This window comes from Bipolaris oryzae (assembly GCF_000523455.1).
Source record: "Bipolaris oryzae ATCC 44560 unplaced genomic scaffold scaffold_50, whole genome shotgun sequence".
Lineage (NCBI taxonomy): Eukaryota > Fungi > Ascomycota > Dothideomycetes > Pleosporales > Pleosporaceae > Bipolaris > Bipolaris oryzae.
The window spans coordinates 1-26,323 of record NW_006911326.1 but is presented as its reverse complement, the minus strand read 5'-3'; the positions used below and the strand labels follow the sequence as shown (position 1 = coordinate 26,323).

The 26,323-nt window shown below is 50.8% G+C and overlaps 8 protein-coding genes across 8 annotated transcripts; 3 read left to right on the top strand and 5 right to left on the bottom strand.

The window, feature by feature from the left end:
- Nucleotides 1-73: 73 nt before the first annotated feature.
- On the bottom strand, nt 74-952 carry COCMIDRAFT_25620 (uncharacterized protein; the record flags this gene model as incomplete). The annotated part of the gene is made up of 3 exons (XM_007688965.1): nt 74-296; nt 385-641; nt 686-952. 3 exons carry the CDS (start codon nt 950-952, stop codon nt 74-76), a joined length of 747 nt encoding a protein of 248 aa, XP_007687155.1.
- A 560-nt stretch (nt 953-1,512) lies between these two features.
- Nucleotides 1,513-4,003, bottom strand: COCMIDRAFT_25619 (uncharacterized protein; the record flags this gene model as incomplete). Its single annotated transcript, XM_007688964.1, has 2 exons — nt 1,513-3,639; nt 3,725-4,003. 2 exons carry the CDS (start codon nt 4,001-4,003, stop codon nt 1,513-1,515), a joined length of 2,406 nt encoding a protein of 801 aa, XP_007687154.1.
- Nucleotides 4,004-4,814: 811 nt separating this feature from the next.
- COCMIDRAFT_36026 (uncharacterized protein) lies at nt 4,815-5,584 on the top strand (the record flags this gene model as incomplete). Its single annotated transcript, XM_007688970.1, has 2 exons — nt 4,815-4,938; nt 5,082-5,584. 2 exons carry the CDS (start codon nt 4,815-4,817, stop codon nt 5,582-5,584), a joined length of 627 nt encoding a protein of 208 aa, XP_007687160.1.
- A 1,603-nt stretch (nt 5,585-7,187) lies between these two features.
- Nucleotides 7,188-8,652, top strand: COCMIDRAFT_93206 (uncharacterized protein; the record flags this gene model as incomplete). Its single annotated transcript, XM_007688975.1, has 7 exons — nt 7,188-7,266; nt 7,370-7,394; nt 7,446-7,595; nt 7,648-7,691; nt 7,742-7,809; nt 7,870-7,970; nt 8,019-8,652. The coding sequence occupies 7 exons, from the start codon at nt 7,188-7,190 to the stop codon at nt 8,650-8,652; spliced, it is 1,101 nt and encodes a 366-aa protein (XP_007687165.1).
- A 4,872-nt stretch (nt 8,653-13,524) lies between these two features.
- On the bottom strand, nt 13,525-17,776 carry COCMIDRAFT_4571 (uncharacterized protein; the record flags this gene model as incomplete). Its single annotated transcript, XM_007688951.1, has 6 exons — nt 13,525-13,551; nt 13,611-16,312; nt 16,376-17,267; nt 17,320-17,462; nt 17,525-17,630; nt 17,681-17,776. 6 exons carry the CDS (start codon nt 17,774-17,776, stop codon nt 13,525-13,527), a joined length of 3,966 nt encoding a protein of 1,321 aa, XP_007687141.1.
- Nucleotides 17,777-18,904: 1,128 nt separating this feature from the next.
- On the bottom strand, nt 18,905-21,179 carry COCMIDRAFT_25615 (uncharacterized protein; the record flags this gene model as incomplete). Its single annotated transcript, XM_007688963.1, has 3 exons — nt 18,905-20,661; nt 20,764-20,795; nt 20,869-21,179. 3 exons carry the CDS (start codon nt 21,177-21,179, stop codon nt 18,905-18,907), a joined length of 2,100 nt encoding a protein of 699 aa, XP_007687153.1.
- Nucleotides 21,180-22,148: 969 nt separating this feature from the next.
- COCMIDRAFT_4569 (uncharacterized protein) lies at nt 22,149-23,299 on the bottom strand (the record flags this gene model as incomplete). Its single annotated transcript, XM_007688950.1, has 3 exons — nt 22,149-22,726; nt 22,779-22,947; nt 22,997-23,299. 3 exons carry the CDS (start codon nt 23,297-23,299, stop codon nt 22,149-22,151), a joined length of 1,050 nt encoding a protein of 349 aa, XP_007687140.1.
- A 451-nt stretch (nt 23,300-23,750) lies between these two features.
- COCMIDRAFT_93118 (uncharacterized protein) lies at nt 23,751-26,155 on the top strand (the record flags this gene model as incomplete). The annotated part of the gene is made up of 3 exons (XM_007688974.1): nt 23,751-23,838; nt 24,003-24,544; nt 24,605-26,155. 3 exons carry the CDS (start codon nt 23,751-23,753, stop codon nt 26,153-26,155), a joined length of 2,181 nt encoding a protein of 726 aa, XP_007687164.1.
- Nucleotides 26,156-26,323: the final 168 nt, after the last annotated feature.

Here is a 26,323-nt window from a genome sequence, read left to right as displayed (position 1 = left end):
TATATACACCTCTCAAACGACCTTGCATTACATTCTATCTTGGTGCTCCCGCTTAGCTGGTGTACAGTTTGTCCTACTGTCGGCCAGTAACAATACCCCCGGGTGGTGGTACAGGCTGTCCTTCAGGACCAATATCCTCCTCTCCACTGCTACCCGTCCTTTCCGTGGGCTTGGTTTCCGTCCTAGGCTCTTTGGGCTCTCCAATTCCATCCGGCTTTGGTGGGGTTTTTGTACCTGGTCCACCGCGTCTCTGCCAGTCAAGCCATGAGCCACGATATTCACCAACGTTTTGGTATCTGTCCTTTGTTAGCTATAGTAGTCTTCAATATGACACAAAACTCTCAATTTATAGTAGTTTTTTACTTCATAAGAGAATCAACTTACCCCGCCTGTCTCGCAATACCCGCCGCCGCCGAACTCCTAACCCCCGCTTTGCAGAAAAACACGACCTCCTTGCCTTTGGGTGGCTTCTGGAACCCGAAGCGATCCTCGAAGTCTTCCTCGCTTAGGAGCAGCGCATCCGGCTGGGATGTAACGGGGATGTTGATAGAAGTGGGGATAGTATTGGCCTCGAATTCATGGGGTTCGCGTACGTCGATGAGCAGGCGAGAGTCGGAGGGATGTTCGAGAATGTGAAGGACCTTTGAAAAAAATCAATAAAAACACTCAAGAAATAAGGACTAACCGTAAGGAAGCTACGCACATCCTCAAACTGGTAGACTTTGTTTAGGTTGGGCGGCTGTTGCGAATGCCATCTCTTCTGTACAGGCGCCAATTGCACACTTGGTGTATTTCCCAAAATTGACAACCTGCTCTTAGAAGCGCTTGTGCTTTGCTGGCGCAACGCAAGGCTGAAAGCTTGTGTAGCGTTCAAGCGCAATCGCGAAGTTTGTCGACCTATGACCGAGGCATGTGCGTGGATGCCGAGTTGAACCGCGCGCTTGGAAGCCATTGCTACTCTACAATGCAGCGGATTAATTAGAAAATTATGTATGAGATTGTTGTTCTTAGCCTGCAAGATATGGCGTGCCGGGTGTTTTGTGAGCAGAGACAATTGATGATGCAGTTCAGAGCAGAGCGTGCTAGTCCTCGGATGTAACGAAATTAATCCCGACGTCACTCTTCGCGAACGCTGGGGCAAGATGCATATACACGCTAAGCCCTACGACAAGGCTAACAGCCTTGAGCCTATGCAAACCATTCCAAGGGCAGACAGTGGCACTGGCGCAAGGAAGCTTTCTGTCAAAAGACTGGGCAATGCGTAATTGAAGAGGTGAGTAGATATTCGTACCAACTATGTTTACAAGTACTAGCTAGTAAGAATCTCGGGTCCATCAAACAGTCCTATACTCCTGCCATGTGGTAGCGCCATTCAGCAACGCCGGCGTGATCGAAACGAGAAGAGTAACGGGGTATTAGACGCCTTCGGGTGACCATATTATGAAATTTTGAAACCAAAAACCCAAAGACTAGATTTTTCCCATGAACACATCAAGAGCACAAGCAGGCCTACTATTCATTACGCTCAACGTCCAAACCACGCAACTTTTGCGACAGCAAACCCGCACTGGGAGGGCTATTCGGACTGCTGATAGGAGAGAATGCGTTTCCGCCGTAGCCAATGTCACCTTTGTTCAGTTTTTCAAAGGCACCTTCGCCGTGTGACATCAGGCTCTTGACACCGGGGCGCGGAGATGTGACTGGAGTCCTGAAAGGGCTCTTCGGATCTACCTCCATTTGATCCCGCGAGACGGGTCGTGATTCGATTGCAGCTAATCGACCGAGATTGAAAGGTATAGGCTGCATATCGGGTATATGCGAACTGAAACTGCTCGATGCAGATGAGTTTGTAGTACCACCTGTGAATTTGACAGCTATAGGAGGCATTGGCGCATGGTGGCTCAAGCCATCAAGCTGGTCGTACGCTTGTTGTGAATGAGAGCGCGGCCATCCCGCACTGCGACGACGCAAATCTCCCTCGTTGGTGAACTGGGATCCAACGGACGGAGTTTTTTGTGATGCCAATGAGTCGCGTGTTGGTTTGTAGGTACTGTACCTTGGCTCTGGCTGTTGGATCTCATTTCTTAGCTTCTCCTTACCATCAGGGACTCTGTTGGCAAAGACGACACGTATACTTTTATATAGGTAGTAACGACCTTTTGAGGGACAGCATATGTGCAAGTGAATCAAGTAACGGAGAATCGGGCGATCGTTGGGGTCATCTGAACCGCTGAGGGCAGCTTCTGGACGATCAGTACCGAGATTTTTCCGCGAAGAAGCGGGCATGTCTATTATGGGACCGGCGGAATAACTGCGCTGTCGGACAAATGTTTTTTGGCCTGGCTCCATGTCTGATACGTCGTATGGGACCAGGAACAGCTTCACTGCCGTCTTGTTTGGGTTCTTCAAAACAATCTGAAGTTGACCCTGCGGGGGAATTCGATAACAGCCCCCAGGAGGTGCTTTTGGAGACGTGGATCGTCGCTTTTTCTTTTCTCTCCGACGCAGATCTTCCTTTACAGCCTGTGCATTTTCTTCGTCACCAAGCTGTATCCGAAAGTCTAGGTCATCTTGATCCGGAGCAGGTGCGGCGTGTCGTCGCTTGCGTTTGCCAGGTTCGTTGCTTTCGTCGGGAGCGGGTAGTGAGTTCTCCAAGTCTATGAGGCCGACATACGGACTTGGCTCATTATCTGATATCCTACCGTTTCCTGTATTGTAGCTGTAGAAGACTGCGGGAAACGGAATTGTGACGTGAGGTGGGCACTTGAGGCTTGATTTGCACTGCCCTCGTCCAAGAACACCAATTTTCGCCACAAAGTCAAGGGGCCGTGATGGGGTTGTAGACATGCGTCCCCGCAATATGGACTCTTCGTAGGAGCCTACCATGGGTGCGTGCTGGAGTGGAGACGCCTCGGATGAGAATGATGGCCGTCGTGGGTTGAGGAATTGTGATTGAGAAAAAGATTGGGGTTCTGAGTGATTGATTGTTGATGACCGCCGAGGTTGATGTGCTTGGTAAGGTATCGAACTGCTATAGCGTAGATGACGGGCAGCAGGTGTTCCAGTTGTAGAGCGTGCCATGTGGGTAGACTGGTAGCCGTGGTAAGACGCAGGAGAGTATGTGTGTCGGCGACTGTTCCTACTAGGGCTTGGAGTTGTTTGAAGTGAGCTCGGCCTAGAAGAGAAATCCAAATCTGTATTGTTTGCCTGATGTACGAGCGGGCTTGTTGGAGGCAAAAGCGTTATTGAACTAAGCGATGACCGTGATGTCGTTCGTGAGCGCGGGGCTGTGCGATTGTCCCGGTTACGCGGGTCGACGTATGAGACGTCATGTCGGTTCGCATTGTACGCCGCCGAGGGAAAAGAACGATCCCATGGAACGACTGGAGACGTTGCGAGGAAAGCCGAGGACGAGATGTCGTTGCTGGAAGCGCACCCTGCTGGTTTCTCTCTGAAGTCTCCCGAGTGCAATGCAGACCGGGGGCGCTGGATTTCTAGACCTGCGACTGCGGGGTCTCGCAAGTGTTCAGGAGTGGAGGGTTGTGACGATTGCAAGTCGGCAGCAGGAGCAAGAGGGGTCTTTGAGCGCTCACGGGAATTGGGGCGGATGGAAGCATCGGGATCGGTGGTGATGTCACTCTAAGGGGAAAGGGTCAGCGGTGTGCTTGGTATGACAGTGACGAACCGTGTAGCGGCAATGCCCTCGAGGCGACTCAATACTCACACCCTGCCACTGCAGCCAGGACGGGCTGTTTGTCTTTTTGATTCTTTCTACCCATTCTTTGCGGCCGAATATGGACGACTTGCGCGTTTGGTTGGGCGACGCGGGGTCCGCGTCGAGTGAGGATTCAAGTGCGGTCGGTACTTGTGCATGCATACTGCTGTTCCACGCCCCCTCGACCCCCGATTCTGCGGTCCCTACTCTTTGTCGGCTGGATGTCACCGGCTCAGGCAAGTTTGACGGCGCCCGCAGGCTATCACTGGGCTCATGAAATATGGGCATGGTTGAAGCAGATTGTGGCAATGGACGGCATAGGCACGAGCGCTGAGCAGATCAGAGGATACAAGCGAGAGTGTTTGGCGCGAGACGTTTGTGAGAGCACGAGGATGACGGTTGGAATGTCGCGATGGCGAAGAGGGCCAAATTGTCGCGGTTGGAGCACCTGCTGGCCCGGCGAATAGTATGAGTAAGAGTTTCCAGTTTAACCCGGGTGCGCTGGCTCCAGTGGCCGTCTCATTGCGCAGGCATGGTGCCCGGTTTAAGACGAAACGCCGTGGAGCCCGGGAGGTGGGGGTGCAGAGCGAGAGAGAATGAGTGAGTGAGTGGCGCAAGAAAAGGACGGATGACGAGGTGCGAGAATTGTCCCGAGGTGGTACGTATATATGTCATCGGCGCTGATAGATAAAGTATGTACGTCGCTGGTGCGGCGACTGCTGAGGCGCTACATCGGGCGCGGTCACACGACGAACAAAAGAACAAGTTTTGTGAGCATTGGTGGCTGCACGTGCCCACGACAGGAGGAGAATGGCTGTGTCTGTGTGGAAGAAGCACGGCGATGGATAGGGTTGGGACACGAGGGACTGTGACTCTGCTATGTATGTATGTATGTATGTATGTATGTAGTAAGGATGTCCACATGCACTCACATGCATGCTACCACAGAGCAGTCACACCCTCGTCCCCCGCCGCCGCCGTATTCGCGGCCGCCCTGGGCTCCGCTTTGCCAAGCCTGACGGACCTCTGCGCCATTTTGCCTTTCCCATCCTAGCCTTTACCCATCGAAACTTTTGCGACACCACAGACACCTTTGGCCATGGGCGCAACTCGACCACACGAGGGCGGCGCAAAGTCGTCTTCAAAGAGTAAGGACTTCAAGAAGAAGAAGGGTTTCGCCATTGGGCCTGCGAATCTGCCCGATGGCACACACCGAAGAAAAAGTAAGCGCCTCTCATTCACATCCCTGCAGTGCACTAGACATAGTATGCGCATCAGGATATCAGACATGTTTTCGCAACGTGCTCTACGCCTCTTTTCCCCCTTCAAACATACTGCCTTCTGCAGCTGCTAACTGCAAGTCCAGTTGAGAAGATCAAGAAGAGCCTTATAGACAAAGCCAAGATTAAGAAGCAGTACGCCAAACTCAAGGCACGCGAGGAAAAGGAAGCCGTCAACCCACCAAAGTCAGTCTACGAACGCGAAGCCAGTACCGAGCATGGCGACAAAGCTCCTCCCGAACCTGCGGCCGAGCCTACTCTGGAGCCACACCCTGACCGTGCTGTCCTGCTAGAGGAAAAGTCGCCTGAACCAGAGCGCCAGCAGAACTTCGAGAGGCGTCAACGGCGACCGCGCCCTCAGCCCTTCCAGAAAGAAAGCGAACTGGCGCAAAAGAAGAAAGACGAGGCAGAAGCGCGCCGGAAGGCCAAGGAAGAGGCTGACAGGGAGCGTGCTAACAAGGTCGCTGAGCGAGAGCGCTTCAGAAAAACAATGGCAAAAGCAAGGGGAGGTCCAAATGGCCAACGAAAGTTGGGTCGTGAAAGCACTGTCCTGCTTGCAAAAGCACAACGGATCATGGGCAAAACCTGAAGCATCTTGCCCAAGTCTTCGAGTGGTCGAGTGAGTATACGCACTAAATACTGTCGTGTCATGTCGCATGTACAACCTATCCTTCGGTCCTGGCAAGGGACGCTAGATTCAAGCGTGGAGACTCGTCTCGAGGACGGCTCGAAAAACGCTTGTATCGCACAAGATTACTGGGTAGCATACACCGGTCTTTTGCGGTCATATGCCTGTTACATTCGGCGTGCAAATCCGGAGTAATACCGCGGTGTAAACTCTCCCATTGCGGCACCTGCCGAACAAGGTGTTTTCCCCGCACTAAGTGTGCAGGCACCAAACTCTATCTTCAGTCCTGCTATCTAAGATACACGGACACTAGTATCTTGCGTTTTGTCTTTTCAAATCAACTCAATTACGTACGTTGACGCGTAGCAGTCAAACTACATCAACTATCTGCTGGTACGGCATGGAATGAGAATATAATTCAGAATCAAAGATTATCACTCACAGTCTCAATGCGACTTAGATAGAGTCTCGTAACGTCCTTCATTTGGTCATCAGTGGCATACCCAGAGCGGGTTTGTGTGAGATCAACATTTTGGTCGGCCTGGCTTCCGTAGCGTGTATAAACACGACAAACCCCATAGGCACGTTGTGGACTACTCTTCGAAATCCTAACTCGACCATCAGATCAAAAATCGTTGCCTAATGTTGTCACATTTGTGGAGCATTTGCTGCACACGCAACTCGATTCGTGTGTACATCGCAGCGCTGACTCATGGCTAAGCAACTCAGTGACTTCAATTGACATGTACGTACGTCACTGTGAGTCTCGAACGAGCTCTCGATAACACAATCGTCACCCATCCGTGGCAGGATATTTCGTGGTTCTTTGGAATTGCTTACAGGCTAATGTTATATGTACATCTTCACAAGAAGGATTTGTTCCCGTCAAGCGGACAACTTGGGCAATTGTCCACAAGTGCGTTAGGCCCGTGATTGTCAGTGCGGCCCCCAGCCACTTAGGCACGGCTTGTGGAGCAGCAAGCTCTTCTGACCGGCACCTGGTTTGTGGTGTTCCTCGGTTCGTTAGCGGTGAATGGCCCATGCAGCCTCGCCTTACAGGCCACCAACCCTTTTCTGGATCCTTGGGGCTGTACACACATCGTGGCCCGTCGGTCGATGCATTAGTACTGTGCGCACGCGTCATAATGGCAAAGCCTCCTTCAAGTGCGTCTGCAGTAAATCGCCGAACAGTTTCAAAATGGCCTATCCCCTAGTCGACGCACTTGCTAGCCACATGGAGGAGTGGCCTGGGATACTACGTCTTGGCATACCGCTTCTTTGCAACCATTTACCGTCTATTTTCCGCCATAGCCAAGTGCCTGACCTGCCAAGACTATGGGCATGGTAGTATTCGCTTGCGCCTTAAAACCAAGGTAGATCTTGTACAATCTAGGCTCAGATACACCTAGTCATCCTCATTACTCTTCCAAGCCCTTTCGACACTACTACTTTTTCTGCCAACCCCTTATCCCAGCTGTGTTACCAGATCATACCCTCTTTGTACTATCTCACCGTCCTGGCCACCCCAAAGAAACATCTTTGAATCTGATATATGGAACTGCCAATGGGGTCCCACAGTCACCCTCCCAGAAAATGGTCGTTATCAGAAGATCAGAAGCTAAGAGAAGGAGTTGAAGCTCAATGTGAGTCTTGGTTTCTCGCAATTCTCAATAACCATTGCCTTTTCTCTGTTTCTCAAGTCTAGATTGCGACCATAGTGTTGGATAATGGCTGACATCTTCTTAGTGAGAGAAGGAGAAGTCAAAGATTGGTATGCTCCAATCTCTTATGATAGAAGCCTCTAATCTGACCGGGAACACAGGTGCAGGATTGCTGATAGTCTTCCTGGTCGAACAAACAAAGACTGTAGAAAACGGTGGCACAACTCTGTGGCAGGAGGGCTCAAGAAGGGACAATGGTCAAAGAGCGAGGATGATTTACTAGCAAGAGGAGTTGAAGAACACGGCCAAAGGTAGGCCTCAATGGCACTGGTACTCATGAAGCTGCTGACAGAATACCTCTAGATGGACAGTGATAGCAAACTGTGTAGGAACAAGGAGCGCAGATCGTAAGTATCTCCGTATTCTGCTAACAGCTTGTCTTATTTACTATCAATAGAGTGTGCAAAGCGGTGGCAGCAGTCACTCGATCCAAATCTAGACCGGAGCGAATGGCAAGAGACTGATGTTAGTTTGGAATGTTCTTGGGAGGGATCGAGTAGTTCTTATGCTAACTCGGTGTCTTAGGACAATGAGTTGATTGACGCGGTTCGGCAACTCGGGCGCCATTGGAAGGATATTCAACGGGAGCATTTCCCAGAAAGATCGAAGAACGATATCAAGAATCGGTATGCTGCCTTCAGAAACATCTTGGAGTATTGGCTAACACTTTACAGCTACACAGTCTTGGTACGGCGGTATCAGAACCAAGGCATCACTCTCGCAAACGCTCCAAGCTCTCCGTCCGATTGCGGTACACCTGCTCCGTTCCCCAACTATCCAGAAGACGACGGCTATCTATCTCCAAACTCAGCAATGTACGATTCCCTTCTACACACTCCGTCACCGAGAGGACATCGCCTTTCGTGGTCAAGTATGGACAACGACGCATACTCAACATGGTCCTCTGCACAAGCATACACCATGCCTACCGCTGTAGCCGATCAACATACCCATCAGTCGTCAGCAACCCTGCCTCAATACGGATACATCCAGCCACCACCAATAAACCCAAACATGCCTTTACCATGGGATCAAACGACCTCGTACATGCACCCTTCATCACCATCGCTACACACCGGCGGCGCATCCACAACCCCTTCGATTCAGGGCTATAGCAGCTATCAAATTGCCCAGCAACCAATCATGTCGCGAAGTCCGGTCTACACAGCCCCCACGGCCCACGCTCCGTATGGCACAAGGCCACATGGGCCGCCACGTCGAACGTCTGGTCAGCAGGATTATATCGCGACAACATCGCCAATGTATCAGGATCCTAGAAACTCGCAATATTCCTATTACCCTTCTTGAGGCTGTGCAAAACCGGTCAGGGACCTGACAGGGGAAACAGGCTTGGCATCTTTCATTTGATCATAAATTAGATTTGTGCAAATATGTTAGCTATGCAATTGGGTAGGTAGTCTAGGAGAGGGTGGGAAAGGAAGTGTGACTCTTCACTGGCAATTTTTTTCTTGAATCCTGTAATGCAACATTGTAACGGTATTTGTTTCCGCCTACCCACTGCATGTTTTCTTCTCCTTCTTCCTTGCATGTCATCCATGTCTCGTTTAGGCGGCCCGCAGCAAATCTTAGCTTCCTTCCGTTTATTTACCAAAAATAAACACAACCCATACACAGAACATTGCATCACCTTACATCTCATCACTTGCATTCTATCACATTACCTACTAGTAAATACCTTGCCGGTGGGAATCCTTCAAGAAAGATGTGCAACAAGGTCCCCCAACCCCCTTCCTCCGTGTAAATGGTTGCAACCGATTGGGCAACCAAGGGGAAGGTGTGCAAAAAAAAACACGCGATACTGCACAGCCTCAAACCCCGAGTTGCAAAAACAATGGAACGCCTCGTGCAAGAAAACGGGAAAACTAACGCTAAACTTGGGTAATTCGCCAATGTATCCTTTCCCCCCTTCCTATCTTTTTTTTTCTTTGTAATCCTACGATTTAACCAGTGGTAATAATGTCGCGTGTCTTGCCCCTCCTCCCCTCCTGGATTAATAAGTAAGTAATAACGGACTTCGATGGTTGACATGTGGCAGGTTGTTCAAAGAAGGAAGATCAGGCAACCCACGCAACACCCACGGACCCGGGAAAATCAAAAGCTAACGATCCACTTTTAACGCGTTGACAAACGGATAATAACCTTTGACACCGTTTTTCTGTTCGTTTTCTAACTTACTTGCTTTATGCTTTACCGTTTTGGGCCCATTTCTGCCTTGGGAACAGCCTGAGCCGTTGCGCGCGGAAGTTTGCATGCATGGAACATGCAATGAAGCCTGACCCGCACCATGCCAACAATTCCTGGCGCCTGATGGCTTGTCGCTTCGAATCTCCTTACTATCTGCCTCTTCTCTGGTCTACTACTGGCGAGGATAGGTACTTACTAATTGGACTGGTTACTACTTACTAACAGATGGATCCACATGACCACACACACACACATACACATACACACGCACGCCCTTTGACAAGCACCCCTCCCACATCCATAACCACGACTATGCGCCACGTAAACTAAAACTCCCATGTCACCAATCCCCAACCCGTTCCATCTCCTCCTCCTAGTCCCAAAACCTCTATATTACGCACCCTCTAAGTCCTCAAATACCAAAATCCCCAATCCACGCTACTACCTTAGTACTCCACATGCCGCGAACAAGCACCATCCTAGCACCCCCTTGCCCATCGGCAACCCCGTGATAGGACCGCTCGATGCTTGAACCCTTCCTCCCCCCCTTGTCTGTTACAAAAAACTTTCGCTGACAAACATAGTATCTTTGCTTCAATCCCCCCCCTCCCTTGCTCGTATTCCCGTCATCAAACTAAGTATGTATCTTTCTCATCTCGTCTCTTCCCGCTAGTAGCTCCTTCTCCCCTAGCGTCGTATCGGGGCACTGCATCGGGCAACGGCATCATCGGCCCTTTTTGCTCATTGGTTGAGCACGTCGGATGCGGGGGGGGGGGGCTACGTACCCTTGTTCCGTATCGTGAAACGGGACCAGAGAAAGTTGTTCCTGGGGCGAAGGGTTCGGAGCGGGAGGAGGGACGGAGAGGGGGCGTTGGGGTTCTGGAATGGGGAGAAATGGTTGCCTGGAGACTAGGGTTACTAGGTTTGGAGGTTGGGGTTGGAGATTGGGGGTGGAGGTACGCGTTCCTGCATGTGTGAATGTATGTTTTGGGTGTGTGTGTGTATGGAAGGATTTTGAGTCTGAGGTTGAGATTGGATGTGCTGGTCAAGGTGGTACGTGTTGAAGGATGGGAATGTAGAGAATCCCTACGTATGTGTTCACTTTTGGATGTATGCTCTGCTTGGTTTTGGGTATCCAAACGTGCTTGCATCGAGTGTTGATGACGTAGATTTTGGTTACAGTGCTTTGCACGAGCATACGTATATTGGTGACATGTCCATTTTACTCATACGTACAATCCACTGAGATTACTGGTTTCAAGATTCACGTACAATCTTCTCTATTCTAACATGTACTTCTCACGATTAAGACCGATAGTCCTACCCTGGATATGAAACAGCGGTATAGTTAACCAGCTGCCATATGCAGAATGGCATAATCCCCTCTAATACCCTCACTCCGTAGTAAAACCGATGTTACAAAGTCTCTTGTGATCGGCCTAGGCAACAGAATACTGCACGGAGGGAGCAACATCTAGGCTGTGCTACCTATTACAGTACCAATCCCAAGGATCCTAACAACATATACAAGGGTCCTGTTTCAACCTCGTGGTATGCCTCTGCAAGGGTAAGCGAAATGGACGCGTACGCATACTACATGACACGGGCTAAGCTTTCTCGGTAGTAAGACGGGATGGTCCGATTCTGGAGGCCTAAACTGAGGTCAAGGCGTTCCTGAGCATGAAATCCATGAGACCCATTGGGACGGGTACGGGATAAACCGTTTCTGGGGGTCCTGGGGCCTAGTGGTCTTGGTTTGATTGTTTAGGAAGGTATGGCTGCGCGCTGGGATGTGGCTTAGATCCCTTTGTTATGTACCGGCTATGCGGCTATCGTGGTTCCGAGTAGAAGGTATAACGGCGAATCATTCGGGAACACAGCCTGCTGGTGACGAAGATGAGAAAAGGTCAGGTGGCCTTGATAGGTATCGAGGCCTGCGATACATGTTCTGATAACACGTATCCGTGGATCGACAGGGAGTGAGGATTTGGCCAATGGGTTTAAAGTTGCTGCCTATCGGTTAAGTCGGGTTCAAGGGTAGGTCTACCCACATCACACATCGGTGAAGCCGATTTGGTGATCGTTAACTTTTTCATTCGGGCTGCTGTGGTCCGGGGTCGAAGCCGAGACTGTGCTGGCTCAGACGTGTCACCCTACTCTGGCATCCTATCTGCTGTGCATTGATTACGTTTGTATATTCGCCATGGAAATTTTACAGGACTCTATGACTGGATCTATTACTGCAGTCTGTGATCATGATTTTGATTATGCTGGTCTGACATGAGTTTAGTAGCACAGACCAGCGAAGACACAGACAGATGTCTACTTTTAGCTAATCCTACGCAAGAAGAATGTATTTCCAGTAACTCTATCATTAAGTGCCTTCGATATTATCTCTTTCCGATCCATAAATCTTCCACATCTTGCATTCCTGCCACTTTCGCTTGCTATAGCATTGTTGGGATATAATAACACAGTTCACGGTTGGCAGTCGATCTAATCCAAAACTCGAAGTGGAACCTTGTAAAACCAACTACAGGTTCGGTGATAGAAACAATAAAAGTATTGAGGTGAAGTTGACCTTGGCGTCATAACACCTGCATGTACTAGCTAGAATGGCCAGGTGTACCCTCGACTCGTGATCCACTAGGGGTGCTATCCACACCTACGCGCTCTACTGTACACATGCATCTAGAGAGCTTATCGCCCTGCAACATACAAGCTATCATCAATTCCTGATGAATCCACACCTGCTTCGCATTTGCTAACGTGTCCCTACTTAGGCATCGCCAAGCACCAACTCAACGCAGCCATAAGCGTGGCGCTGAAACACCCACCACTCGCATCTGTGATGTCAAGCAAACGCAACACTACGCACACGCTACTAACATCCTTGCACGCACACACATCTTTCGAACAGGCATTCACATTGATGTATTCAGATGTGCATGCTGGAATACAGTCGTCGGGCTTCGCCGCCACCATCGTACGCGCTTACCTCGGTTACAAGAGTATCCCGCTTTCAGTGCGGGAGGCCTACTGATATTACCGTTGTAGGAAGCATATCTAGTCAACAAGCATAGAGACTGTTTCTCGAGCCACTATTTGCAACCGAATCATGAATTACCAAGCAGAACAGTGCAGAACACACGACGTAGGTTGTATACCTCAATCCAGATGCATTCGTCTTTGAGGTCGTGGTCTCCAATTCACCCGGTTTCATAAGCAGGAAACAGAAGAATCGACAACGCTCGCCTCTGTACTCGGCCACGGATTATAAATCCAGAGAGTCTGAATAATGGGTTTCCGTAAGGCAGCATTCCCGGCCAGAACCAGGATCTACTAGCAGTACAACGCCGCATCTCTATTGGCGGGCCCCAGGGTCCAGCAAGAAGAGGCGGATAGTTCGGTCATTGGCAAAAACTCTGCATGGGCACCCCCAGCAAATTTTTCATCTTCATCCTCATTTTTGACTGCAACTCGACTTCGAGGGTATGGGCGTTGCAAGATTTGCTCGAAATATATATGTTTGCCATGGACATTTCTTCATCGAAAGCAACAACAGCCAGCCCGGCTAGCTCAATCGGTAGAGCGTGAGACTCTTAGTTATCACGTCCTAACAAGACACGATTGTTTCAAATCTCAAGGTTGTGGGTTCGACCCCCACGTCGGGCTTTCTTTTTTGTGTCTATTTCGCAGCTGCTCAGCAATTACTTTGCGTTGAATGAATGGGTTGTGCGCGAAGTTTTTTTTTGGGGGGGGGGGTATGACGGAGTCTGATTTTTCTTTTCAGAGACCGATCCGGGCTAGTCTGTTTTTGGACCAAGACCATTCGCTATGCGAAGTATGACATGGGTAAGCAGCAAACAAGATGAAGTCAATTTAAAGTTGGGTAAAGTACATGAGGTGAGAACTATAAAATAACTGGCTATGTTTATTAGAAAAGAGTTGTCGTAATATGTGTATGAAGAATATCTACGCATCCAAAGCCTGGGCTTGACACTACACCAAATCGTTAGCACATCATCAACGATACATCGAGAAGACCTGATCGAACTCACCATCTGCCAATAAACCCCCCTCTTCTTCAGCAGAGCCTGATGATCCCCCTTCTCCAACACCTTCCCACTCCCCAGCACAAAAATAACATCCGCCTTCTGAATCGTCGCAAGCCGATGCGCAACAGAGAGAATAGTGCGGCGACCATCTTTCGCCGCCCGCTCAATCGCTTCTTGAACCAGCTTTTCAGACTCTGAATCGAGAGACGACGTTGCTTCATCGAGGAGAAGGAGTTTCGGCTGCCGAAGCAACGCACGGGCGAGTGATAACCGCTGTTTCTGGCCACCGGAAAGCGACATGCCCTTTGGACCTAGGCGCTGCGCGTAGCCGTCTGGCAGGGAGGTAATAAAGTCGTGGATCTGGGCGTCGCGGCATGCCTGCTCGATTTCCGTATCCGATGCCGAGTCCACGGATAGCGCAACGTTTTCTCGAATTGTGCCTTCGTACAGTGTGGGTTCTTGGGCTACAAGACTGATTTGCTTGCGGTACTCTGACGGGTCGAGTGTCGTGATGTCTTGTCCGTTGCAGAGGATGCGGCCGGAAGAGGCGTCGTAGAAGCGTTCGAGGAGGGATATTGTGGTGGATTTGCCGCAGCCACTTGCGCCGACGAGAGCGGCGAATTGGCCGGGTTGGACTTGGATGTTGAGGTTTGAGAGTACGGGGAGCTCTCGGGATGGATAGGTGAAGAAGACGTTTTGGAATTCTATGCCGATGCCTTTCTCGGATGTGTTGAGAGGCGGGTAGGAAGTGGAACCGCTGGTTGGGGGTGGACGTATGCTGAGGATGCGGTTGGCAGCACCGGTTACCTGGGCCATGTTTGGGGCGAAGGAAAAGAACATGCCTGCTGCGACAGCACCAGAGATGATGGCTTGATAGATGACGAAGAAGTCGACGTTGTTGTACTCACGAGAGGCTAGTAGTGTGCCGCCATACCAGAACGTGAGCGCCATACAAGCCAGTTCGATACTGTCGCTCCCTGCGAAGACGAGCGTGCCCCATTTTGCGCGTGAAAAGGCTTTGCTGATGTGAGTACTCAGCAAAGTCTCGTACCGGTCGCCAATCATGTCTTCCATGATGAGACTGAGCACAGTACGGAAGGCTCCAACGGCTTCAGCAGCGAACTGACTGCTGTCCTCGAAGATCTTGGCGTTGCTCTTTTCGAATTCAAGCTCCAGACGCATGCGGAGATATCCCGCGGCTAGAATTAGTGGCAAAGCAGCGAAGAGACCAACGAGAGATAGCTTCCACCCGTAGACAAAGGAGATGATGACACACCCGACAACGTTGACGATAGCAATGAGCGCCATGCCCATTTCCGTTGCCATTAGCTGCTGAAGCTGTGTAGTGTCCGAACTCACCCTAGACGTCAGAGATCCTGGGCTATGCCCTTCTTCATCGAAGAAAGAGATCCTCTTGTGAATCAAGTTGTACAAATATTCTTGCCTGTACTGCAATGAGACTTGTGTGGCTATGAGATGAAATGCGAATCCCATGACAAAGTATGACAGGAATGTGCCTCCGGCAAGCACTCCGAACATGCCGGCCCAGAAATTGCCCTTGCTGACAAGTTGGTCTCTTGGAAGCGTAAAGACGTTGATGACCTGGGAAAAGACCCAGGCTTGGAGTGGCCAGACGGCACCACTGGCTAGAATACCGAAAACGGCGAGACTGAACAGAACCCAGTGGTGACGTTGTTCGAACAGTAGACGTCCGAAACTGGCTATCAAGCCTTTCTCTTTATATTCCGGGTTCGTTTCTCCGGAAATGTTGTTGTTCTTTGCTTTCTCTTCGACGACTTCACTGGTAGTAGTATTGATTCTCTCCAGGCCGGCGTCTTCATTCTCGGCTTCCATGGCAATGTTCTGTGCGTGAACTAGGCCAAAGTAGACTCCTGACTCGATCTTCAATAGTTCATCATGAGTGCCTTGCTCTACCAATTGGCCTTTGCGTAGGACAACAATCTTGTCCGCCCGCTTGATTGTAGACAGACGATGAGCAATTACAATGGTGGTTCGGTTCTTCGACACGCGATCGAGCGCTTGTTGTACGATGCGTTCTGTTCGTACGTCAATCGCACTGGTTGCTTCGTCCATGATCAAGATAGGTGGCTGCTTGATAATACTTCTTGCGATTCCAATCCGCTGACGTTGGCCGCCTGACAATTTGATACCGCTCTCACCTACCAGAGTTTCATAGCCCTCAGGAAGCTTAGCGATGAACTCGTCTGCGTAGGCTTCGCGACATGCTTCTTCCACCATAACCATCTTCTCTTCTTTCGGTATTTCTTGATATCTTGTTCCGGTAAGACCAAATGCGACATTATTGTAGATGGTGTCGTTGAAGAGGAATGGCTCTTGTTGGACGATGCCAATCTGAGAGCGCCACCACTTGGCATCAATCTTTCTGATATCAGTCCCTCCAACTTTTATAGTCCCAGTGCAGGTGTTGGGGCCGAGATCGCGCTCGACTTCCTTAACTTTATCATCCTTCACCCCTTTTTCTTGTTTCTCTTGACCTTTGTCTTTATCAACGGCGCGTTTCTTGAACCATCCAGACTTCTTCGGAGTCTCGTCTTGTTTGGGTTCAGTGTGAGTTGTTGAGGTGGCAGAAGAGGAGTTAACAGGGAGATCGTTCGGCGTGGATGAGGCTGTTGTTCCAAGGAGATCGTACCATCTCTGCACTAGACCGACAATAGTAGACTTTCCTAACAGTTGGAATGGTATGTCAGACATGTAATAAGAGCGATTTGCTGACGTAAACCACTTACCACTTCCCGATGGACCAACGATAGCTGTAACCTTGCCAGCTTCAAATTCAAGATCTAGTCCTTGGAGAATTGGAACATTTGGCCTACTTGGGTAGGAGAAGGCGACATCCTCGAACGTAATATTGGCTTTGGCAGTGACATTGGGCTCTTTCAATCCTGAGACATCTGGGACCGGCGCATCGATCGTCCTAAATAGCTCTGCAGCGGCTGTTGATGCCTTGACGATAGCAACGATCGGGGTAACGACTCTGCCGAAATTCACGACTGCCATCATGACTGCGAACAGGACGATAACAATGGTACCAACGTCATCGTTCTTCCCCTCAGAATACTGCTTGATACCAAACCAGAAGGCGATACCCATCGTTCCATATTGTCCTACCATCATAGGCGCGAAAAAGAGTCCCGAGAGAGGAGCAGCTTTCTTGAAGTTCTTCGCGCTTTTGATCAGTAACTCTTCGTGCTGTCGTGCCAGCTTCGCTTCTGCCCCAAAAGCGACAACAACGCGAAGGGAAGAAAATATTTCAAAAGCCGTAGCAGACGCATCCTCGCTGTACTTTTCGGTGATTTTGTATATGCGCGTAAATGGAGGGATGATGATACCCATGAGTATCAGGATGAACGGCAATGAGGCTGATGCGACCAAGGTGAGCAATGGGCTCTGGATGAACGCTACAACGTATGCCCCGATCACAAAGGCAAATGCCTGGAACATCATAGCAAGCTGTTGTGATATGGCGACTTGGACCGTGTTTGCAGAGGTTGTAATTCGCGTGGACACTTTTCCGGGGCTGACAGTGTCAATTACACTAACAGGCTGTAGGAACAAAGCTCGTATGTATGCCAGGCGTAGCGCAGCCGAGATTCGGAGGCCACTGACCCGGATCGTGAGCTGTGATGTGTTCGTTATTTTGAACTGGCGATTGGAGAAGGTTTCTTCTTACCATGGATACATAGGACAAAACAAACTTGCCAATGAAGAGGTACAACAGGTACAATGTCAAGTCATCGACTTCATCCTGGAACTCGGAGGCTGTGACGCTTGTTCCTGGCGTGAAGTAATCGGTAAACTTTCCCACGAGTTGGCCTGAATATTGTCAGCGCGATGAAAGATTGCACAGCTTTTTTTTTTGTTGGATGGATGCTCACCGAAGACTACAGTCATCAGGGGGAAAGCGATGCCCGAGCCAATTGACGTAACAAAACAAATCAAGATGAGTAAATAATCTAGACGCGTGCCGTAACTAAAGACACGCTGGGGTTTCGCTTGTTAGATGGAGCATCAAATCAATCAGCGTTACTTACGAAGTAGTTCTTTAGTCCATCTTGAGAAGCCTCTTTTGGTTTTGTAGAGACAGCCCCTTCGCCCTCCATAGGTTCTACAACGCTTTCTTTCCCCATCTTTTGGGATGTAGGGGTTTGGGTCGCAGCTGTAGTGTGCCCTTCCTAAAGGTCGACTGCAAGGGGGTGTGGCGGTTGATCCACAGCTGCAGAGTCGATAACGACGAGGTGTGAATGGACAAAACACAGTTAGGCTATAGATTTGAGCCGAGGAATCATTGCGTTAAATAAAGCGAGACAAATCAGACAGGGTGCAAAGGTTGGTGCCTGGAAGTTGGGTGTTTCTTCCCTGTCGTATAGCACGTATCTCGTCTATGTACGCCCCCAAACAGGTGGCGCCATCCAACTTGGCATTACTATGTGATAGGGCTCATGCGCAACAAAGCAGACGAGAACTGCGAGCAGGGGTCGGTCTGCGACGCCAGCTTAGTATGATTGTCTCCATAGTGGTGGGTAAGTGTCGAATCAGATGTTTCTCCATCAGGCTGTACACAGTACAATGTTTAGCTGTTGCAATTGAGGGGTTGAGTACGCTAACTACTGGACATCTCGCTTAGCCAACCTCTTTCCCAATTGAGCGACTACTTGCGAGGCGCTATTAATGGCCATTGCGCTCGTCCGTTCACGCTTTTACTTCAGGTTTCCAAACTTTGCGTCCAGACTGATCGGCAGCAAACATATTGCACTAGTGGTTTTGTGCAGAATTCTGGTTGACGACCTTGTATGTTCAAAATCTAAAAATAAGGCTCGATGCATATAGGCGAGTAACAACTGCCGACAGCCCGACGACGTCGGCGCTTAGGCTTCCTACAGCCTCCTTGGACCCGGGTTCACACGACTCTGCAATATGCATACGCCTCAATGGGAAATCTTGGCTCTCTTTTCCTGTGGCTGGCTCTGCGATGAATCGCACATCATTGCCAAATCCAACCATGCCCGCGGGCACCGAAGCCGACTCGCTCCACTTTACATGCAGGCAAAGTTATGGCCAAGAGCTTGTACCAAGTTCAGCTGGCATGTTACTGGTTTAGTGCAAGGCAGACACATTGATGTCCTATTCTGCAAGTAATCCCGGAGCAGCGCAACTTTCATATATGTTTGTATTTGATGCTCAAGAAGAGAGTAATTGCATATGCCAATATTTTCTCAACCCTCAGATATACACAACCACCACTGCCGACCATCCATTTAGCCACTTTCTCCATTCTTTCCCTCCATATTCCTCAATGCCCCAATATCCCTTCTCCGCCTTGCAACCTCCTTTCTCTTTTCTAACCTCACCAAACTCTCCACCAGCCTCTCCATCAGCCACTCACTTTCGCTGTTTCCAGAGACCAAAGGGCTACGCTCACCAAGCCAATCCCAATTCACTAGACCCTCCTCGTTCTCGTCGTCTGTTGGACTGCACTCAATACCCAGATAGCGATCTAGCCGCTCTGGGTGCGTTGCGTGGATCAAGCGTGTAAATTCGACCCATTCTTCGTAACTATAGCGCTTGTTTGGTTTTCTCAGGTCAAACGAGACCTTTTGGATACAGAGCGCTAGGTCGCGGGATATGGATGCACCAGTCGGAGCTTGGGGAAGCGAGATTTCCGGGGTTGCTTCAGAATCTTCAGCAGCTCTGTCGCTGTCCGGTGGGTTTTCTACATCTTCAGAGGGACTGGTGTCGTTGTCACCAACGTTGGGAGGATCTGAGTCATTACTATCGACGACCCCGACTTCGAACCCTTTCCTCAAACGCTTCCTACGCGCATGGTATTCTGTAATGCGTTGTAACCAATGAAGAAGCCAGGGATGCTTGTCAAGAAACGAACGCCATATGCCTGCCTTGGGTAACACGGTAAAGTCAGCAAACTTATCGCTCCATTTCTTGAAATTCGCTACCACCGTGTCTCCAAGATTAGAAACTAGAATGGTCATGGTTGGTACGGCGATCAAGCTCCAAACGACAAAGAAGCAACGTCCAGAATTGGTCTTTGGGGCTAAATCTCCGTACCCAATGGTGAGCAAGGAGACGTAGCAGAAGTAGAGGGCGGGGAAGTACGTTAACCCCTGACTATCCTTCTCGGTTATTGTGAACACAAGAGCACCCATGCACCAAAGGATCAAGAATGTGGTGGTGGACCAGAAAAGTGCCATCCACTGCTTGAACTTTTTAGAATCCTCTTGGATCCTGCGCATGACTTCGAAACGATCCTTCTCTTCTTTTAAGACTAGAAGCCGTCTTTTCGAAGTTATGCCGAGAGCGTGGGAGACGCGTGGGAACGCAGAGATATGATTGGTGTTCTCGTTCACAGGTTTGCGTAAACGTCGCAGTTCAGTGGGTGCAGATATCTTAGGGAATTCAAGTTTACGCGTTCTGATGAGGTGATGGGCGCTATGTTCGCGATGACGAAGATCGAAAGAGTTGGTCACTGTACGCTCGACTGCGCTTTCGCGCAGGCGGTCCACATACTTTTGAACAACCTTCTCGTCACCCAGCTCGCGTACTGCGGTATAGAGCGAAGATACAATAAGGGCCAAGGTGATGATGCCCCCGACGGAGTAAGGGAAGACGATGCCTCTGGTCGCAGCAGTTGACGGTACCATATCACCGAAGCCGACTGTGAGAATTGTGACATCGCAAAAGTACAGAGCATCCGCAAAGCGCCAACTATCATTGCCAGCATTTTGTTCAAGTTTGGCGAATACTGCGGAGCCGCCAGCCAGCCAGATAAAGAATGCCATCGTCTGCAGGATGAGTGTCCGTTGGCTGTCACTGAGCGCAAAGTTTTCCGGGTAGTGGCCTAGAAAGTAACCCAACATATTGACCATGAGGATCATAGAACAAATGGTGTAGAACGCGGCTGCCGCGATGGCATACCAGAATCCTTGGGTGTATGTTTCTTGCGGACGCATAGGCGGTGCGTACATGTTCATACATATAGTTATCGCAATAAGAAAGCCTGATGAAAGATACCAGAGTATTACTGTGGCCGGCAGAGCAATTATATATCGAATTCTTTGCGTAAAGTTCAGCAGCAGAAATATATTTCCGAGGAACCCACAAATCAGAGAGGCGACATTGATCCAGTAACACCTTGGCTCCGTCAGCTCGGGTTTGTCAGTGATTTTGGAGGATTAGTCCAATTTTGGCTAAAAGCCTTACTTACCATCGCGGATCGCCAAATGGTACTCCTTCAAAATCGGACAATACTTCGCCATTGATGATATTTCTCTGTCTCCAAGGCGTTACTAGGGCAGCGATAGAGCTCACATTTGCCAGTGGCCCAAGAGTCGCGGCTAGAAGGGGGATACCCGTACTCGCAAACCACCAATCGGCCTCTTCCTCTTCCCATTTCTTCCATATGTTCCACCATCTCTTCCCCTTGTTTTCATCATCTATTGGGGTTTTGGTCATATTAGTTTCGGTCTGCTGTTGTGAGCCGGTTGGTTGATTCGACTTTTCGTCTTCATGTTGCATCTTTGGTGAGCCGCGTTCACATTCATCACTGGGTGCAGCAAGCGACACAGGAGAATCCACAGTAACGAGTGCTGATCGAATACACTACGATAAGTAAGGAATCCTGTAGAATATCCTAGACCGTCGCAACAGCGAAATACTAGGCATGCACTCTAGGAGACGGCAAAACCTTGCTATCTTTCAGATGAAAGTCACAAGGCAACGACCCGTTTTAGTGGCGCGCAAGTGCAAATTCAATAATGCTGTGAATGACCAGGAACACTTTTCGCAGGTGACCAGAAGTGGTGCCGCCCACTATTGGATGGGGGTGGGAGGGGGTAAGGCGAGATTCGCAAAGATAACACGGGGGAAAAGAAAAGGAGAACAAGTATAAAAAAGGGACGGAGAAGGCTGTGCCGTATTCACATATTCGTACACGCGCGTGCAGCCGCTGACAGTAGCTTCAGCGAACGCGCGGGACTTGTCGGCTTTTGACTGGAGGTGGAGACGAGGCACAAGACAAGGGTAGTTGGTGTAGGGCGATCAGCTATTGACGTGCGCCAAGACTTTGAATCTAGACTGAGCTGAGGAAGCACACATGATTGACATGTGTCGAGTGCATGTGCAAATACATGGTCACAAGATTTCTAGGCGATATGTTGTGTATGGGTAATACTCGGCTTTGGTTTGAGAATATCTCTAATAGCTTTTTGCGCGTATTGTCAGACGTTTGCACATTGGGACTATCGTTGTTGTTGTAGTTGTCGAAAGAAACATAATATGAGTTGAACCTAGAATTGTGTGTTTAATATCCGCCAAGATTATGCATTCCCATGTTGAGTTAGCCAACCAAGATGTCAGTGTCATGTAAGCTGCCTGCAGCCCCTAAGAGACTTAGCAAATACACAGTGGACGCTGCACTTTTCTTCGGTCCCAGTGAAAGGTTTCATAACTAATTTACATGTCTAAAAATTGATATGTATATTTTTTCTACTGAGACTTCAGCTTCTCTGTTAGCTCGGGGACCTTTTCGAAGAGATCGCCAACAAGACCAACATCGGCAACCTGGAAGATTGGTGCCTCAGGATCCTTGTTGATGGCAGCAATGACCTTACTGTCCTTCATACCAGCCAAATGTTGAATAGCTCCGGAGATACCGGCGCATAGGTAGAGCTGCGGCGCAACATTCTTTCCAGTCTGTCCAACTTGCAAGCTGTTGTCAGCGAAGCCACTGTCGACTGCTGCTCTTGAAGCACCAATGGCAGCGCCAAGCGCGTCTGCTAGAGGTGGCATGAGCTTGTCAAACTCCTCCTTTGACTTCAGACCACGTCCTCCTGATACAACCTTGTCTGCTGAGCCGAGATCGGGTCGGTCGGACTTTTGGAGATCCTCCGATATCCATTCAGTCGGGCACTCGGCCTTAGGATCAACGCCCTCTTCCACGGCTGCGTTTCCACCTTCAGCCTCTGGCGCGGGGAATGCAGTACCTCTAACGGTGATGACCTTTGTGCTGTCGGACGATTGAACGGTCATGATAGCGTTACCGGCGTAGATTGGTCGGACAAACGCTGCAAGTTACGTCAGTACTACTGTTCGGCGATGCTATAGTCTCCGACTCACTGTCTTCGCTTTCAATGCCGGTGATATCAGATATTTGTTGCGAGTCAAGGAGGGCCGAGACGCGGGGCATGATGTTCTTGCCAAAGGCCGAGTGGCCAGCAATGACATGTGTGTATCCGCCCTTCTTTATGTTCTCTACCAGGAGGGGTGCAAAGTTCTCGGGGAGAGACTAGAATATGGTCAGCTCATGGGACGCAATGACTGCTTGTGCTGCCGACCTTGTCGTATGCGCCGTTCTCAACGTAGATGACCTTTTCCACGCCCTTTGCCTTTGCAGCCTCTTCCGCGACAGCCTTGACTCCATTGCCCGCAACGAAGGCTGTTATGGAGCCTCCAATCTTTGTTCCAGCTGTGATGGCAGCCAATGACTGAGATACGATCTTGCCATCTTTTTGCTCGAGGACGGCGAGGGTTGAGGCCAAGCGTGCAAAGGCCGAGTACTGGGGGACGGCGACGGGTTGCGACTGTCTAAGTCGAGTTCGGGCAGTCCGTAGGGCGCATTGGCGGGCGACAGAGAACATGGCAGGCGAAATTGGCGCAACGCCCAGAGAAGAGGATAGCAGCCAAAAATGAGACAATTCGAGGGAGAATGCGGGTTCAAGACTGGGACTGGCAAAGGCACCTCCACCAGACGTGGGGGACAGTAACCTCGGTTTGACCAGGCTGGACGGCCGGCGCTAGCCTGGGGTGCAGAGCGCCGGGTTGATCACGTGATCAGCTGCTCCTTAGTGGACTTTTGCTTGGGCCTGGTCGAGCATCGCGAACTTCAGACGCGACTCCATTGCACCCCATCGCTTCCCCCTCATCCCCACCCTCCCACGCCCACCACACGGCTGCAATTCGCCTCTTCATCCTGCCCGCGATCGCGCAGTCGCTCTACGCCCCTGCGCACCGCGATTTTCTCGTGCACCACTGCACCACGCTGTCAAGCGCCTCATCGCATCGCACGTCTCGTCTTGTACCCTCGTAGCTATGGCCGACGACGCAACAACAGGCGCATCCGCCCAGGACCCCACCCTTTCCGGAGAAGGCGCCGCAGACACCAATGCGCTTGATCAAGGTAGGTCGCAGCTCTCCGCACTTGTTCTGTTGCACGCATCTCCAGCCACGTCGACGACTTGGTTGTACACATGTCTCCAGATCATCATGGCAACAGTCTTCTCTCCGCCTCCCCCAAAACGCTGTGCGGAACCAACGAGTTCAATGTGCTAAGTATCCCCTCAGACACAAACATGCTCGAAGACACTGCCGTCAAGGCGTCGTCAAATGAGCCCGCGACTGCAACACCTGCTGCCGCATCCGACAACCCTCTAGACGCACCCGACGCACCACGGCCGGAAGCCGAAGATGCGGATGGTCAAGAGGACGAAGAAATGGGCGGCACCGACGATGCAAAGAAGGAGGGCGAAGGCGCCGAAGCTGCGGATCCCGAAGCACAAGCAAAGGCCGATTTGCAATCGGCAGCACGCTCCCATTTTGTCACGCAGACTTATGCGACCATCATCCCAAGCTACGCGACTTGGTTTGACATGCGCTACATTGACTACCGTGAGCGCAAGGCCCTGCCAGAGTTCTTCAACAACCGTAACCGCAGCAAGACCCCGGCCGTTTACCGCGACTACCGTGATTTCATGATCAACACATACCGGCTCAACCCATCCGAGTACCTCACAGTCACCGCATGCCGAAGGAATCTTGCTGGAGACGTGTGCGCAATCATGCGCGTACACGCCTTCCTCGAACAGTGGGGTTTAATCAATTATCAGGTACATCTCACGCCATGATGCGCCCGGATTCACACTGATAGTGTCTAGGTTGACCCACAGGAACGCCCATCGAACATTGGCCCACCCTTCACTGGCCATTTCCGTGTCACAGTCGACACCCCCCGTGGGCTCCAGCCCTTCCAACCAGGACCAGGCTCAAAAGTGACGGAGGGCAAGCAACTTGCAGCGACTGACCGCGCCGCGAGCCAACAACCCCTTGCAAAGAGCGAGACCAAGTCTCTAGCAGGTCGAAACATCTACGAGCCCAATGGCAAGGAGGCTTCCGTGGAACCCAAGGCTGCAAACGGAGAAGCGGCTGCAAATGGCGGATCAGTCGACGTCAAGGACCTCGAGGCTGCCGCTAAAGAGCCAACTAAGGTTATCAACTGCTTCAGCTGCGGTGTCGAATGCACACGCGTACATTTCCACGAGACGAAGCCCTCTGAGCAGCCAGGGCAGCTCAAGGCTGCTGGAGGTCTAAAGCGGGATCTGTGCCCCAGGTGTTTCGTAGAGGGCAACTTCCCATCCGGCACATCATCAGCAGACTTCACCAAGATCTCGAATCCAGAGGATTTGGCAGCCACCGAGACCGAGGAGAAGTGGACCGAAGAAGAAACCCTCCTACTACTTGAGGGTTTGGAGGAGTTCGATGACGATTGGAATCGCGTTGCAGACCACGTTCAAACAAAGACTCGCGAGCAGTGTGTGATGAAATTCCTGCAGCTCGAGATTGAGGACAAGTACGTCGAGGCAGATCTACCAGAGTCACAATCTGCTGCTCCTTCAACCAAATTCCTACGCGATCTCGAGTACCTCAGCGAAGGCCGCGTCCCAATTCACCATGCAGACAATCCGATACTGAGCGTAGTCAGCTTCTTGGCTGGTCTGGCACCTGCAAACGTCACCGAGGCCGCAGTCGCTTCAGGGCGCAGTGTGAACGAGATGAAGCGCATCTTGCAGGAGAAGATCAACAAGGCCCCAACAGCCCCCTCAGAAAAGGGCAAGGAAAAGGAAGGCGAACAGTCCACACCTGCAGCCTCAGCTTCAGACATGAAGCCAGAGGGCGGAGACGCCATGGACATTGACACGTCCGCTGAATCCACCACAGTAGCCACAAAAGAAGCAGACACCTCCTCAGGCGCCAATCCCCTCACCACCCTCCCCTTTGCCCTCTCCGCCGCGCGCTCCTCAGCGCTCGCCTCGCACGAAGAGCGCCACATCACGCGCCTCGTCTCGGGCGCCGTCAACCTGCAACTCCAAAAGCTGCAGCTCAAACTCGCCCACTTCAACGACTTCGAGAAGCTGCTCTCCGCTGAGCGTCGCGACCTCCAGCGCCGCCGCCAACAACTCTTCATGGACCGCCTCAACTTTCAACGCCGTGTCCGCGCCCTCGAAGACGCCACCAAGAAAATCAGCTCCTCGATGGGCGGACAGGGCCTGCCCGGTAGCATGAGCAACGAGGACGCCGTGCAGGCGCTTACAGAGGCTATTCGCATGTTTGGTGTTGGAAAGGGTGAGGATAGCATGGGGGTGAAGCGGGATAGCGTTGATGCGGGGGTTGTCATGCCGGTTGCTGAGGGCGCGGAGGGGTATGGTAAGATAGAGATTTAGGAGAACCTTTTGGCTTAGTGGGTATTGGATTTGTTGGCTTCTTCCTTCCTTCCTTACTTCCCTTCATCATACGGCATTTTATACATGGGAGAAATGAGAGGATCATGGAAAGCGGGGGAGGATGGACGATGAAAGTTGCAGAAACACGCGGACCCCGCCCTTCCCCCC